This window comes from Poecile atricapillus, chromosome 4 (assembly GCF_030490865.1).
Source record: "Poecile atricapillus isolate bPoeAtr1 chromosome 4, bPoeAtr1.hap1, whole genome shotgun sequence".
NCBI classification, from domain to species: Eukaryota; Metazoa; Chordata; class Aves; order Passeriformes; family Paridae; genus Poecile; species Poecile atricapillus.
This window is the reverse complement of record NC_081252.1, coordinates 9,063,317-9,078,561: the sequence shown is the minus strand read 5'-3', so window position 1 is coordinate 9,078,561 and position 15,245 is coordinate 9,063,317. Positions and strand designations below refer to the sequence as shown.

At 41.1% G+C, this 15,245-nt stretch overlaps 1 protein-coding gene across 3 annotated transcripts in view; it reads right to left on the bottom strand.

Annotated features, from left to right (window-relative positions):
• The window catches only part of AFG2A (AFG2 AAA ATPase homolog A), a 166,258-nt gene that overhangs the window by 148,988 nt on the left and 2,025 nt on the right, over positions 1-15,245 (bottom strand). For all 3 annotated transcript variants that reach the window (XM_058837466.1, XM_058837464.1, XM_058837465.1), the window contains exons 4-9: positions 14,526-14,584; positions 13,141-13,758; positions 10,962-11,091; positions 10,291-10,347; positions 9,449-9,572; positions 8,077-8,332 (exon numbers count right to left, since the gene is read on the bottom strand). In XM_058837466.1, coding sequence (XP_058693449.1) covers positions 8,077-8,332; positions 9,449-9,572; positions 10,291-10,347; positions 10,962-11,091; positions 13,141-13,758; positions 14,526-14,584 — 1,244 coding nt within the window. The remainder of the gene's footprint in view (positions 1-8,076; positions 8,333-9,448; positions 9,573-10,290; positions 10,348-10,961; positions 11,092-13,140; positions 13,759-14,525; positions 14,585-15,245) is intronic.

Sequence of the window (15,245 nt, the reverse complement as noted above, 5' to 3'; positions counted from 1 at the left end):
TGAGGAAATAAACTGAGCCCAACAAAATGGTTAATCGTGTATCTTTTACTGCCTGTCAGCTGTTCCTTTTGCAAATCCATCCTGTCTGGACTTACTCTACCAGAATCCAAATACCACAATTTTCAAGTAGCTTCAAAGAAATTGTTATCTTCTTGTAAGATTGTTTACAAAAGGAAAAGTTTCTTCTCTCTCTGCTAACCTGGCATTTCCCTCCCAAATTCTTTTGGCCAAACCCAGAAGACAGACACTGTATCTCCCTGTGTCAGCTGTCAGATCCAACGTGATCCTTCACCACATAGATGTGTAAGATCCCAGTTTTCTTGTGGCACTGGAGGGGGCATCTTCCTCTGCTTCCAGATCTTTACATAATACACTTCAAAATTTAACAGGTTTATGCATAGAAAAAGCATTTCATATAATTTCAAGTCAGTTTATAAATGTATTTTAAACTTTATTTTAATTTAACCTGTACATAAAACTGTATTTAGGAAAAAAAGTCAGGAAGCAGAACTTTTTGCTCTCAAAACCATATTCTGCAATCTGTCTTTAGCTGCCAGAGCTATATGGGAAAAATCCCTGAAGGACTTTCATGCACTGTTTGCACAGGAAAGATAATGCCCTTAAATCCCTTGTAACCATAACATTGCAAATTTACTGGGCTAACCTGAGCACTAACCGACTACAGGGATTATTTCCACGATTTATAGTCCTTCCTCAGGAGCCCTGGCATTTGCTGGAACATGTCTGTGGAGCTGCCTGAAAGCTGCTGAGAGGTGTGACGGGGAGGGCAAGGAAGGAAGGAAGGAGGAACTGCACTTTCAGAACTTCTTTCGCAGAGGAAATGGTTTATCCACAGATCAGGTACACACACACGTCATTTATCCCAACACTGTGACAACAGAGGGAAATAAGGAATACCAGACTGCCTGTTCCTAGCCTGCTCCCAGACATAAATGTACCTAAGGGTGGTCACACACGTGTGTGAGGAGAAAAATAAGGACTGCCAGGCTATCAGAACAGCAAGGGCAGAAAGACAAGAAGCAACAGTTAATGGCTAACTGCCCGGTGTAATTGTAATTAGGAATGTTGGCAAGGGATACAGCTAAAAATTGAAGTCAGGAGACTTATGAAAACTTTGCCTGAAAATGTTTAAGCTCTGTCCCCCAATAGTAGCTAATCGTTCTACATACAAATGCCTACTGCTGACTGCACTGCCACACATGAATAATATCATTTCTTCCATACCACTCCAGCTGCAGAAGCAAGAACACGGTGACTTATCTGCCAAGAAGGTTAATTTAAAATATTAGTTATTGATCAACTTTTCTGAAAAATAATCCCTATTTCCTGCTTATATAAATATCAGCAGGCAGAATGGGATGTGATTTAAACAGATTATTAAGTACTCAACCCACAACTGTGTGCATGAAGTCAGCAATCCCATCATCCAATTAGCTGCAAGTTTTGGATAAACACCCACTTAAAATTAGTTATGATGAAAACTGAAAGTTCACATGCCCCAACTGCAGTGAGTGCAACGTTCCTCGTGCTAAAACAAAAATCAAGTACCATTACAAAATAAACAAAAAAAAAGGGGGCAAAGATTTTCTTAAAGAAATATATAACACCAAAAACCAACACAGTGTGCACCAGCATTGCTTCAGAGAGGCAGCAGCCACATGTAGCCACTTCTCTGCAGAAAAGCCATCATTCTGAGCTGCTGCTCAAGGAAACAACCCCAAAACATGTGTTACAGGGGCCAAAAAAGCCACATTGCTTTGCCGTTTGTGTGTGTGTGCGCAAGCCAGGGCCTGTTTGCTCCTAACCTGCTCAGCCACTTGCTTTGGTTCAGAAACGCCCTCTGCTTCAGGGACCCAACTTAAACACCACAGAACACAGTACCAACTCAACACTCATGAGAACTGAAGATGGACACTGGATTTTTCTTGCTCTACTTACACCATAAATTAAGAGTGATGGAACACAGTGCCAGAAAACTCAGTTGTCCCAGTCCAAAAATTCATTTGTAGCTTTACTTTCGTATCACGTCTGTGCTTTTCAGTGCATTTCAAAACCCAACATTCTGCCCTTTCTGCAAAAATTTCATAATGCTTTCTTTTTTTGTATTGACCATCTGACCAGATATGTTATTAATATTCCCCAAACTCCCACATTTTCTACATGACCTTTTCACAAAAAGGCAAGCAGACTTTCCCACCTCATTTTGAGTGTCACATGGGGACCAGTACTCACACAATGCAATAGCAGATTGTTTGCAAACAGCATAGCTTCAATATTTGCCCCTGCTACTAATAAATAAATAACACAGACATGGTATTTTCAGTCACTTTCCATAAAGGAATAAAATAATTTTAGCATGTCAAGCAGCGCTTCCCTTTTCAAATCTGTAACTGCAGTCACTTAATTTGAAAGCCAACCAAAAACCTGCAAAATAAACAATCCCATTGCCTTGGTCATCAACTGAATCTTGTCAAAATCTGCACTTTCAACAGCATCTCAAGCCCACATTCCTCCATTTAACAGTATAATCCAAGAAAAATATCTATGTTTGTTGCACACCCCCAGCAGAACCCGGGTCCAGACAGCGCTGGGAAAGGCTCAGAACCTTTATGGCTTAAAGAAAAGAAGGATATCCTTGATGCCCTAACACTGGGCTGTTTCATCAGGGCTGTGCCTGAGCTGAAAGGAAGAGCTCGATTGGAGATAGGAGGCTGGGAAGGCACGGAGTGAAGGCAGCGTTTGTCTGGTTGAAAGAGCAGTCGGGGGCTGCTCCTCGGGGTGCACAGAGCCTCACTGTTAATCACATTAGCCCACACGGCTCATGTTTCCTGCAGGTGGCCAGGCAACCACAACTGCAGGGGCTGGGGGGAAAAAAACCTACACAGGTCTAACAAAGAGACATTCCCAGGCTTCAGGGGAATTCACTTCCCTGCCAATTACAGGGAAAAGCAGAAAAATCCTAAGAGACAGTCCTTCAGCTGAATATTGTTTTTTAATTCTTACTTTTAATGCAAGTGGGTTGCAGAAACTCTTCTTTTGGGGGCATCGAAGATACAGCAGGAAGTTTCTCAGCTCCAACAAAAAGCCAAGTACAGCGTGCTCCTAAATAAATCACACCTTTACAGTTCTAATATCCAGATAACATCAATACACAGAGCTATGGATTAAACAGCATAAAGCCTCTCCGTCCTGTATTATTCACCAGAATGCAGGGGTAACTAAAGGGGCAAATGAACAGCACAGACAAGATCTCCAAACAACAGGACTCAAAATTATAAGCACAAGACAACAGTCCATGATCACACGCCCAGGAAAGTGGCTTCACAGATTCAGAAGAGTAATGCTGATTCTTACTGGCCAAAGATGCATCTCAATCTCTAATTTCTCTAAGATTTTTTTTGTAACCGACAGCTCAAGCCAATAAAACATTCTAATCCTAAAGGCTAAGCAGGGTGATACCTTTTCCAGGCAATTAAAAAACTTCTGATGCAAAACAAAGCCACCAGTGCCTCTTTCACAGAAGTCTCAAAGTCTCAGTGCTCACAGCATCCTTACTGGAAGCAAATCAGTGTTCCTGCCAGAGCGACCGCTATTTAAACAAGGCCATTTGTTCTTCCTCTCCTCATGATGCTATCTTATCACAGCCCAAGTGTTTTATATCAGCGCACTGAAATGATGTGTAATGAACAAGGATGTTCCAGATAAATTCTGAGAGTCACAAAGCAAAGACTTCCTTTCTCTGTAAACAATATGACTGAACCCACTCCTTGAAGAAATCAAGCTATATTTATATTCACCCTCTTGAAATGCTACAGGCAGCCATAGAAGGATAAGTTTATAATAAATTGCTATATTTGGAAACCTTTGTTGCTAAGCATCTTCTAACATTCAGTACAGTTTATACCATTCATGTCCCTGCTACATAATTAACATTTCATATGTTTTGGTTTTTTTAAAAAAGAAGCATGGTGTTTATCTTTGCCAATAAATTAAAACCATTATAATTTTTTAGGGAATTAATAGAAGACCACGTGGTAAATTAAATAAAGGAGAGGCAACAAGATCTCAAGGGCATACAAACACTGACATTATATGCAAGGATATGGCAGTCTGTCTTCTATACATTCCTCTGCTTGAGATAAACCAATTCAGAAGGCAGCTGTTCACACTAAAAACCAGTCTAATAAATAATTTAGGACACAGTAGACCTCTCCCAACCTGAAGAATGAGACTTTCTCAGCTACACACATAAACAAGCCATTTTCTTGTCAAGAATTCTGTGTGTGTGAATCCCTTGGATGGTACTCAAGTCCTCAGAAGTGTACCAAGAGGATCCCACTGGGAGGTGATGTCCATGGGATGTGGCCCAGTGCCCACCAAGGAATCTGCAGGTTTATCACATTTGGCTGTTAACTTCTGTGTAAATCACAAGTATCTTGGCTAGGCAGTAGAGAATCACAGCAAATCTTAATTTCTTCAGTGTAGCCATTACAGATATTGTAACCCTGGACATGTAGATATCCTATAAAAATCCGTCTTGTGGTTTCATTTTTGTGAGAGGCTAGAGCCGTATCTTCAGTGCAGGAAAAAGAGAAAAATCCACTAATATTTTTAAAATTCAGCAGATAAAACCACTCTTAGCTGATTATTATAAGCATCTCCATATAAAAGCTTCACAGATTTTGATCACAATACCCTGTATGGGAAAGTCCAGATCACACTGCACAGATTCTCCAGGTTCCTTGTCCTCTTTTCCTCTCCCTGTCCATCCCAGCATAGAGCACACCACAATTCTGTACGCACCATAGTCACGGGGGCCTAGAAACATTCAACACAAAATGGACACTACAGGCCCCCAAAACCTCTTCAGGATTCCCAGGAAAATGCAGAGTTGCTGAACAGAACATGAAACTTGCCTGTCTGACCCCAGCAGTATCACTAGGCAAATCCTGCACTGGAGAACAAACAACTTCTGCCAAAAAAAAAAACAGTTGGAATATGTTTAATTCTACAATGGTTACTTACTTTCCATTAAAAAATGGTCTTCAGAACTATATAGAAGGCAAACATCAAAGCTTTTATAATGAAGTATCTTAGGAAACCTGACTAGAGATGCAAAAGCCCTACAAATACAAGATTTACCATGTCACTAATTACTACACCCTTGGTTTATATAAGCAGTATATACACAATACATGTGTTAAAAAAACAGAGTTGAAGTAGAAAGATAAGGAAAGATGAGTTCTCTGGAAAATGATCTAAACTTTGTATTAAGAATATAAACATATTCAGCTTGCAAACTTGCAGTCTTTCCAGCCACAAACCCAACAATATAAATGGAGTATGCAGGACTCGAGAATCTCCCACAGACCACAACAGAAATACAATCAGCAAGCAACAGTAATCCTGTACCAAAAACCGAACATTCCTGCGTTCTGAAATCCTTTTTCTAAGCTAGTTTCCACATGTCACCTGTACTTATACACACATCAGGTCTGAATGTGGCACAAATAACCTTAATATTTGTGAAAGAATTCTTAGCTCGGATGTTGTCTCAATACCAAGCATTTTGGACATTTAGAAATGTGCATTAGTCGTCTTAACTATATGTTTATAGCATGTTTTATGCTGTAATATATATATACATATATGAAATGCTATATTCAATTCTAAGGCCTACATCACCAAAAAGGTTATTGACAAACTGGAGGCAGTTCAGAGAAAAATCAACACAGTTTCTCGGAAGGCAGGAAGGACTTATTTATGAGAAAAGATTAAAAGAGCTAAATATTTATAGTTTGGCTCAGTAATGAATGAGGAGGTAGGGGACATGAGAACAGCCTAGAGATATCTGAAGGGTGTAAACACTAAGGAGGGAGAGCAAACGTGTTATACAAGGATGTAAATAGAAATAATGGGATAAAACTAAACAAGGAAAGCTTAGGCTGAATATCAGAGAGCATTCCTGGACAGCAAGCTAGTTTGGCCCACAGCACAGTTTCTGAAGTGAAGCAATAGGAGCCCATGTATCTTGGAACAACACAAAAAGCTAGACAAAACACTGGAAAATTTGCCATATGAAGGAATCTTGCTCTCCTGAGGAGAAACAGTAGATTATAAGAGTCTTTGCTAAGTTTAACTCCAGCGAAAGCAGTAATCTTTTATAAAGCGTTGAAAACGTAATATAAAAAGCAGATAAAGAGCTTAATTGGGGAAAAAACAAATACTCCAACTAAGAACGTTCCTTAATGATGAGCAACGTAAGTTCAGTTTATGTAACAGCTCGACTGACTCATGCTTCTGCAACTTCTTGAAGAGGAAAACTTCACATGGGCTGCAAGGAGTTAAGGGCGCTGGACTGTATTTTCCCCAGCAGAGGTCACCCCACGGTAACAAACGGCAGGGAAATCCGACTGCATGGATTCGAGCTTGAAGAAAGAAGAGCAGTAGGAAGGAGAGACATCCTCCTCCCCTCATTCACACCACTGGCTTTGGATGCAAAGATCCTGGGTAACATCGTGTCCCGCAATCAGCCACAGGTCGATGCCTGAAGTTTTTTTATCCATGTAATGTTCAACCGGCACAACATTCCAGATTTATTTTCTAAGAGGTCCTCATGAAGTGGGTAAATATCATCTATTTGCAGCTGGATTATGAATCCATCTGCACATGCGTAAGTAAAAGCCTCGGCTGGGTCATGTTTGGAAATGAAACCACAACACTTCTCACTGAGAACTTGAGATTGCATTATTTAAGTGTTTGCTGTTTGAGTCCTGAGACACAGGCAGACTGACAGGCTTCCAAAAACACAGCGGAAGGAAAAGGGAGTTTATCTTTTTTTTTTTTTAACAAATGTATACAAGCAGGAAAAATAATGATGTTTTCTCACTTAAAACAGAGCTTCAAACACAACCAAAGCCAAGAAGAAAGCGCTAGAAAATGAATCATCTCATATGTTTTTTTCTTCTTGATCCATAAAAACTCCACGAATTCACACTTGAGAACTATCCCTTAAAAATTCTGGAAGCTGGCAAGCAAAGACCTTGCTGTTCCAGGTGCCATCACCCCTAATAAACATCTGTCATCTTCACAGTCAGCTCTGATGCAAGAATTATCCGTGCTTTGTGCCACTGCCAGAGGAAGCTGTCCCGCTGCCAAAGGAAATAAAAGTAACCAGCACATGCAGCAAACTTATTTGTGAACTACAAGGGAGCAAATACATGTCAGCAGAGCTGGACAGTCGTATTTTGACTCAGCTGTTTTAAAGAGCTGCTCACGGGCAGGTTTAAGCTCCAACGCTCAAACTGCAGACGCACTCCAGCAAAACCTGGGAACTGATAGAGCGTACTTGCAATATTTCATCCAATGAAAACAGAACTGAAATCATGCTGAAGCATTCCCTGGAACATACTGAACCCTGGCTGCATGATGCATGGATAATTCTCCAGGGCTATGCCTGTTCCCAAGGCCAGGAGCCACGTTCCAGCCCCCGGTACAGGGCGCGCTCTGCAGCTCTCTCAGCTCTGCTGCACAACCTAAGCCAGGTGCACACAGCGCCCTCGCCCCTGCCAGGAGCTTCTCACCTGCAGGAAAATGGAATCTGGGCACAATATATGGAAGGGAGACACAGGAAACACCACTGAGGCCCACAGCCATCCTGGAAACAAGGACCTGCAGGACAAGCTGTGCAGCCAGAGTGACTCAGGATTTTTGTGGGCAAGGGGCTGTCTAGAGAGTAGAAGAACTCTCAGGGATGTTCGTCAACTCCCAAAACCAGTGGTTTACTGAGAGAGAGCAAGCTAAGATCCTAGAAATGGCACGAGGGATTCCCAAGGGTTATTGATCTAAACACTGCATTTTAAAAGTTATTAATATTCAAATAATTCTTCCCGTCTGCCTGGGAAGAGACACGCTTGGCTGTGTTTTCCTTGACACAAAAATTATTAAGACCTCAGTTGTTTCAAAAGCTATTAGTACAGACTGTGGATTTTTTTTTTTCCTGTAATAGAGACTAACAGTAAAGTAATCACCTAAATAAGATAAGCAAAGCCTTACCTGCTTCCTTGCACAAGGCTGCCAAGTCTGCACCCACATAACCATGTGTACTGTCAGCCAGATGGGCCAACTGCTCTGCTGTGAGTGAATGGGGAACCTTCTTGAGAAGCTTCTGGAGTATGTCCAGACGGTCCTGGGCATTGGGAATTCCAATTTCTATTTCCTTATCGAAACGCCCCGGCCTGCGCAGTGCTGCATCCAAGGCATGAGGGCGATTGGTGGCCCCAAGGACCAACAGCTGCCCTTCACTGCCTTCCTGAAGGCATCAAGCAACACCAAATATTACTTTAAAAGTACAGTTAAATGTCAAACAGATAATACTAGAGGCACTCCCACTTTAATCCCCAAGAATCTGTTTTCCTAAACTGGGAAAGAACCAAGGAGAGAAAAAGAAAGGCTTAAGCTAAAATGCAGCTTTGGCACAAAAACAAAATGATATCAGCAGACCTTGAATAAACAAGGTTGGGAAACAAATCAGTTCAGGTATCAAACCCAGCAGAGACAGGAGGTTATAAAACTTCCTGTAGGCCTAGCAGGAAAAGCAAGGTCAAAAATCCTAATAAATTTCCTCAAGCTCTGGTTCTTCATTTTTACAATGAGGCAAGATCAGTTAGGAGGTCTCTTGCAATGTCATTCTCTTTTTGTGAATGAAGCAGTCTCCAGGAAGAATATCCATCAGCACTTGCCACCAGAAAATAAGATCTGCCTGTGAACAATTCCAGGCTGGGCAACTCAAACTGCCATGCAGGAAAATAATGAGAAACTTGCAGATTACATAAACAGAAGAAATTTATTTTCATACTCTGGACAGAGTTCTTTCATCTTTCCTGCTAATAATCATAAAATAATAGATCAGAGATTGCCAAACTTTATTGGCTTAAACCATAATTTACTCAAGTCAATTAAATTTACTCTTTCTTTATTAGGCTTTTGTTTATGCCCTACATACTGCTCTGGCAATCTTGAAATAGCTGCTGTTGCCTTTAATCATGCAGCCTACATATCACCAGAAATATTCTGATGACCTTGATTTCAGAGCAATTAAAAATACCTGGTTTAGTTCAATGATGGGCTATCACTGAAATTTCAGTTTGATCTCCAGAACTACAAGGAGTGGTGAGAGAAGGCAAAGGAAAGGCAGTGAATGGAAAAAACCTACTTTCTTTTAAACTAACAGTTTTCAGGAGACAGTCCTCTCCTATGTCCTCTGCTTACCATCCAAAAAAGCATTAGATTATTCTAAAAAGTCTCACCTAAATCTGTTTCCTTTCCCCACAAGTGATACATCTCACATTGGCTCCACAGTAGAAGCAATATCATTTTGTTTAGTGAGTCCCCATGTACATTAATTGTCCCTTTAGATTCAACTTACTGAGCCAATGCCATCCATTAATGTCAGGAGTGAAGCAACAACTCTCTTTTCCACTTCGTTCTGAACCCCTTCTCTCTTTGGACAGAGTGCATCCAACTCATCTATAAATATAATTGAGGGGCGACTGAGGGGAAAAAAATTAAGGAGAAAGAATGTTAAGGTGCTTGGGAAGATTTAAAACACTAAGGCAGAGGAAAGCTGCTAATAGAAAACGTCCAGTTCCTACAAAAATTAACAAGCATCCCACTCCTTTAGGTAACTGAAAGTTTTAATCTTGTATACAGTGTTACTCAGAGAGAAAATGAAAACCAATAATATATTAGACAACTAATACTCTCAGTATGCAATAATCTTTTGCTAATGTACTATGAACACCAGTCACATGGAAGTCTAAAGTCTGCCTGAGCCAGGCCTAACAATTTGGACAAGATGCCACCCTACTCCAGAAGAATGCTATATCCAGTACCAAGGCCAACTCGTTTAGAGCTGGCCTCCAAAGATAAAAACTAGAGGAAAATCTGGATCCTGGTGAAACTCTGGCTCATGCTCCCGTCTGTTATGAAATAAGAACACAATGCACTAATCACACAGGTCGAGCGATTTGGCACCATCCCTAACAGCCTGTTAAAAAGGACAGTGTCCTAAAGGATTTAAGAGGCATCCTAAAATCTCACTGCTTTCCTTCTAGCTCAGCTCTACATTAAGAAATTTATTTCCTTTTAAAAAGCTGATAGATGAAAAAAAAGAAAAATCACAATTCAAAGCTCCTTGCATATATTTTTCTATTAAGAACATTAAGGCTGGAACCAATACCACTAATAGAATTCCCCAAAGGAACGTACCAGAGAGAAGCCTCAGCGAATATCTGACGTAACCTTGACTCAGACTCCCCATAAAACCTATGAGAATGAAAAGATTTTAATAAAAAAAAACTGGTTTTTTTGTCTTTTCCAAGCAACTTGGAAAATTACTGCTTGTGACTTCACAAAAAGCTGTAGCGCACATATTCAAAGTCCTGAAGTCTATAATCTTTATTTCCACAAGGACCAGAAAATAAAGAAATGGGAGACAGGCAAAGTTAGAACCATTAGAGATGAAGGGAACTGCTTCTCTTCTGTGTTAGAAACAGTGTTATCTACATTTTTGAAGAAGAACACAGAAATTATTCCTCTGGAGACATCAGTCTGTGCAGTGTCTCCTTAATTGCAAATACACTTTAACAAGTTTCTCTTCTTGTTGCAGAACTAACCTACAGGCAACTGCAGATGCAGATTTTAATCCCCTCTTTAAATTCAGTCCATGCCTTACACAAATTTCCTGGCCAAGTCCAATAAACCTCTTTTGATACAAGAAACACAAGCCCGACTTGAGAGAACCCATTCCTGCTTGTTTTGACTCTTTTGGGCAGGTAACCCACACCAAATACTACATCCCTCCACAATGGACAGATGCCAGGGTATATTTTGGGCTACTGTATTTACAGAATTAATGAAAACCAAGTGGGTGGACTTACTTGCTTATGATTTCAGGGCCGTTAATGACGGTAACGTGAGCGCCAACCTCGTTTGCGATGGCCTTGGCAATCATGGTCTTCCCAGTTCCTGGAGGGCCATAGAGCAGCACTCCCCTAGGAGGAGGGATCCCTTGGGATAAGCACATGCAAACAGAGAAAAGAAGTTACTGGTGATAAATGCCATGCCCAGCCTGCACTTGCACATTTCACTGTCCCTGTTATTACCAGTATTAGCTTGACCTCAGCATTAATCCCCTCAGCAGAAACGTCATTACGATGAATTAGGCTTTCAGGGAAAAGATCACTCTTAAATGGGACATTCATCCACATTTTTTATTTTTAATGTCCAGAAAACTCTCTTTAAAATCACCTATTTAAATCATTATATTTTCAGTCGTTCATTATAATCTTCACTGCTTTTTTTTTAAAAAAATTACTAGACTGAGTACCTAACATCTGTGAATACACTTTAAGTTATTCATGATTCTTGCAGTATCATTATGACAAATGTCACACAGCAGAAAACCACTCCTCTTCAACACTCCAGAAAGTTCTAGAAATACTGTGAGGCCTGATTTACAAATGCTTACAAGATGATGAAAAAACACACATCAAAAGGATGAATCTGCCTATTTAATGGCACATGATAAGAGCCAAAAACATTCAGGTACAGAACACAGAGGACTTTGGAAGAACAAGGTACTGCTGTGTACAGCCGAAGTTGGTCAGAAAACACAGGTAAACTGCAAGAAACGCTACCCTGATCCCAGGTAAAGAGCCCACCAAAGAAAGTTTCAGACCAGCAAAACCAAATTAAATGGGCACAAAAGCCAAAACCAGAAGTTGAAAAACTAGAAAGCAAAAAGCAGAGACAAATGTTGTACACAGGCCTGACCCCAGCACAAAAGACGCTGGTGAAACACAACCAAAGAAACATCAGGTGGGACTGGGAATCAGACAGGGAATGATGCCTCAAAGGCAGGCCACAAGCCCAAATCTGAGAAACTAATACACTGGGAAAGAGAAAAACTAATCTGCCCTCTGACAAAGGACAAAAATAAAAGCATCTCAACAGACAGGTTCCTTCACTGCAGTCCATTAAAGCATGTGCTGCTCCCTCCTGTGGCATTTCTGGCACTGGCAATACACAGGGCTGTGGAACCACAGGCTCACCTCAGCTCCAGCCTCACTGCTCATGAGCAGACAAGGACCCCCAACGTTTGGATGGGGGCTAAATGTTTGTAACTGCTGAGAAAACATCACCATCCATCATGTGATTAGTAGAGAATCAAGCTTTAGGGATTAGGTACGAAGAACACTCATGCTGAAGCAAACTGCTGCTACAAAACCACATGGTGATGCTGGGGTTGGACCACTCCTGGATGGAGACACCTCACACTGCCCCACTGACACCTGTGGATCATGACCAGGAAGGAGCCACCTGTGTGCTATGGAAACTGTCCCTGCTGAAATCTCCTCTCTGAAGTGTGTGGGGGGGAAGAGGTCATAGAGAGAAACAAAGGGCCTCCAAGACAAGATATTAAAGAAATATTTATAGGTAGAAGAGCCCTGTCTCACAGCAACACACGCTTCAACAAGGTACACAGCCATTTGTGATAGATACACAGCACAGAGTCACAAAAATCCTCCAAGTTTTTTTATGTATGTGTGGCAACAGTAATCAAATTTGATTTTCCACCCTGTAACTCCACACTGAGCAGTTTGAGTAAAGAGAGTTAAAAGACCTCCTTCAAATTTTGCAGGAACACACAGGGATAAAAAAAAAAGCAGAATTAATCCGAGTTCTTCTCCATACAATTAACTGAGTCTACCAACACAAAATCGTGTGACAACACAAACGACTGCACCTTTCAAGTGTCCAGGTAGAGAAGCCTTTCCTGTTTGCTATAAATTCTCCTCATGCATGCCTGAATTTTGGTACAGACACACATTTCTTCACTGCTCAACTGTTTTTCACACAGGCTAACCAGAACATCTCCACAGTATCTATACAGTGTAACTATAAAGCAGTTTGACACTGATGGGACACACAAGTTTACCAGATCAGCTACATAAAATTTGGTGCATAATCCTGGAGTAATTTATGTTTAAAAAAATGAAAAAAAAGCCACGTCAAAGAAGCAAGTTAATGAAGAAAGCCAACTCTCAGGCATCATACCGTAACTCTTGAACAGTTCAGGTTGCTTCAAGGGCAGTTCAACAGTTTCTCTAATAGTTCTGAGCTGGCTGCTTAAGCCTCCTATCATGTCATAGGTGACCCGGGACTCAGAGTCGCCATCCTCTGCTACACCAGTCCTTGGTTCAATAAAATTGATTTTAGTTCTTGAAGAAATGTAGTAAAAACAATCTGTATTGCTCATTGCTCCGATTTTGCCAGTTAGTGGGAGTCCCTCAGTGCTGTGCTCCCCAGCCAGCTCCAGATCTTGGGTGAGGTCTGCACCATTTCCCGCGCTGCAGGTTTTGTCTCTGTGCCCGGAGTCGGGAGCGCAGGGTGTGGCTGGTGAGCCTGGATCCACGGCTTTGCTCGGGGTGCTCGTGGAGGCAACCTCTGGGCTGTCACCAATGTCCATCCTGCTGAGCTGTAAGGACAGGTCTAAGGCACTGCTCCCCAAATCTGATCTCTCAAGGTCTGGCTCATTGAAGTCGCTGGGAACGGCGCTGCCCTGGGCAATCAGCTCGGCACCGTCAGTCCCCTTCACTTTCATCACCACGATGTTGCAAAGCTTGCCGTAGTAAGTGAAAGCCAAGAGGTTTCCTGGCAGGACTATTTTCCCATCTATGAGAAGGTTAAAGAAGAAAAAAATACAAAGATGATGCTATTTCAATCTATTTTGGCACAAATTAACACTCAAGACATTATTGCATCAGAATAATTCTTTATCAGGAAGCTTAGAAAGTGCTATAAATTAACATAACTGAAGGGTGTAAACACTAAGGAGGGAGAGCAAACGTGTTATACAAGTTATTAATTAACTGAAGTTAATTAGGAGGTGATTTCAGGTCCTTTCAATGATCCTTTTGTGCACAAGCATGCTCTACTGGATAAACATTTCTCAGTATCACATGTAATCTCCCATACTTAAACTCATCATTAATTTCAGCTTTTTAAACTTCATACAAAGGGAGGATTTTGGAATTAGTATTGTGAGAAGTAAAAATTTTGTATTCACTACCTTGAATAACTCACCATGCTTTTTTAGTACACCTATCACCCAATGAAGAGCAACTTGACTTATTTACCACCAACATAAAAAAGGGAATTCAAAGATTGGGATTTCAAGTTAACTTGAATCCTTTATTTCAAGTTAACTTGATCCTTTAACTTGTTATTAACGTGCAGCAGTGAACTCTTCCTCACAGTGCAAGCAAACTCTGAAGTGCACCACAGTGTCAGCCTGAAGGGATCAGGGACAGATCCCTGAACAAAGTAACATCCCTTATTTTGCCATAAGCCCTTGATTAGAACATAAAAGGAAACTGTTTGCTCTTGAATCCAGAACTACAAAAATTGAACAGTCAAAAGAGAAGCAGGAAAACTCATACCAAGGTTTCTCAGTAGACAGACAGACATTTCCTCAGCATTCACGATGGCATCTTTGTCCCTGAGGTAGGAAGGAAAAAAATTGGTTTTTTCCAAGCACTTAAAAATAAAACCACAGTCCCCAGAACATCACAGTCTTCATATCATATGGATTTTTAACCCTGAAGATATTAAACATATAGCAACAAAAGAAGCGTACCTATTTAATCTGGGGCTAGTTTTGCCAAACAAAATGCTGTAATTAACAAAATTCTAGATTGTATTTATCGTTTCTTAGGATCACAAATAGGCAATGCAGGCATCTCACCTGTCCAGGCATGATAATTGTTACAGGTACTGAACTGAGAAGAATTCAGATCAGGCATGTCTTTTTCAGCCTTGCATACACACATACACAACCTCTATTGACTAAAACAGTGCCTTGAGCATTTACACATCCATTAGCAAAACACTCCAAGTTTTCCCCACACAGCATTTTCTAGTCGTTTAGTTAACTGGCTCAGAGCTAAGACTCACTTCATCCGTTCTGCAGATGGAAATCCACAACTTGTGTAAAGCACTGACACCTGGGTGTGACTTCCATGCTGAAAAGCAGCGGCACCAAAGGCATTGAAAGCAGCCGCAGCTGCTGCAGCTCAGTGTGAACAACGGGGGGAGCCCTAAGCCTGCAAATGAAAGCTGTCTCTCGGCTTTTAACCATCAAGACTTGATGGAAAACAGGT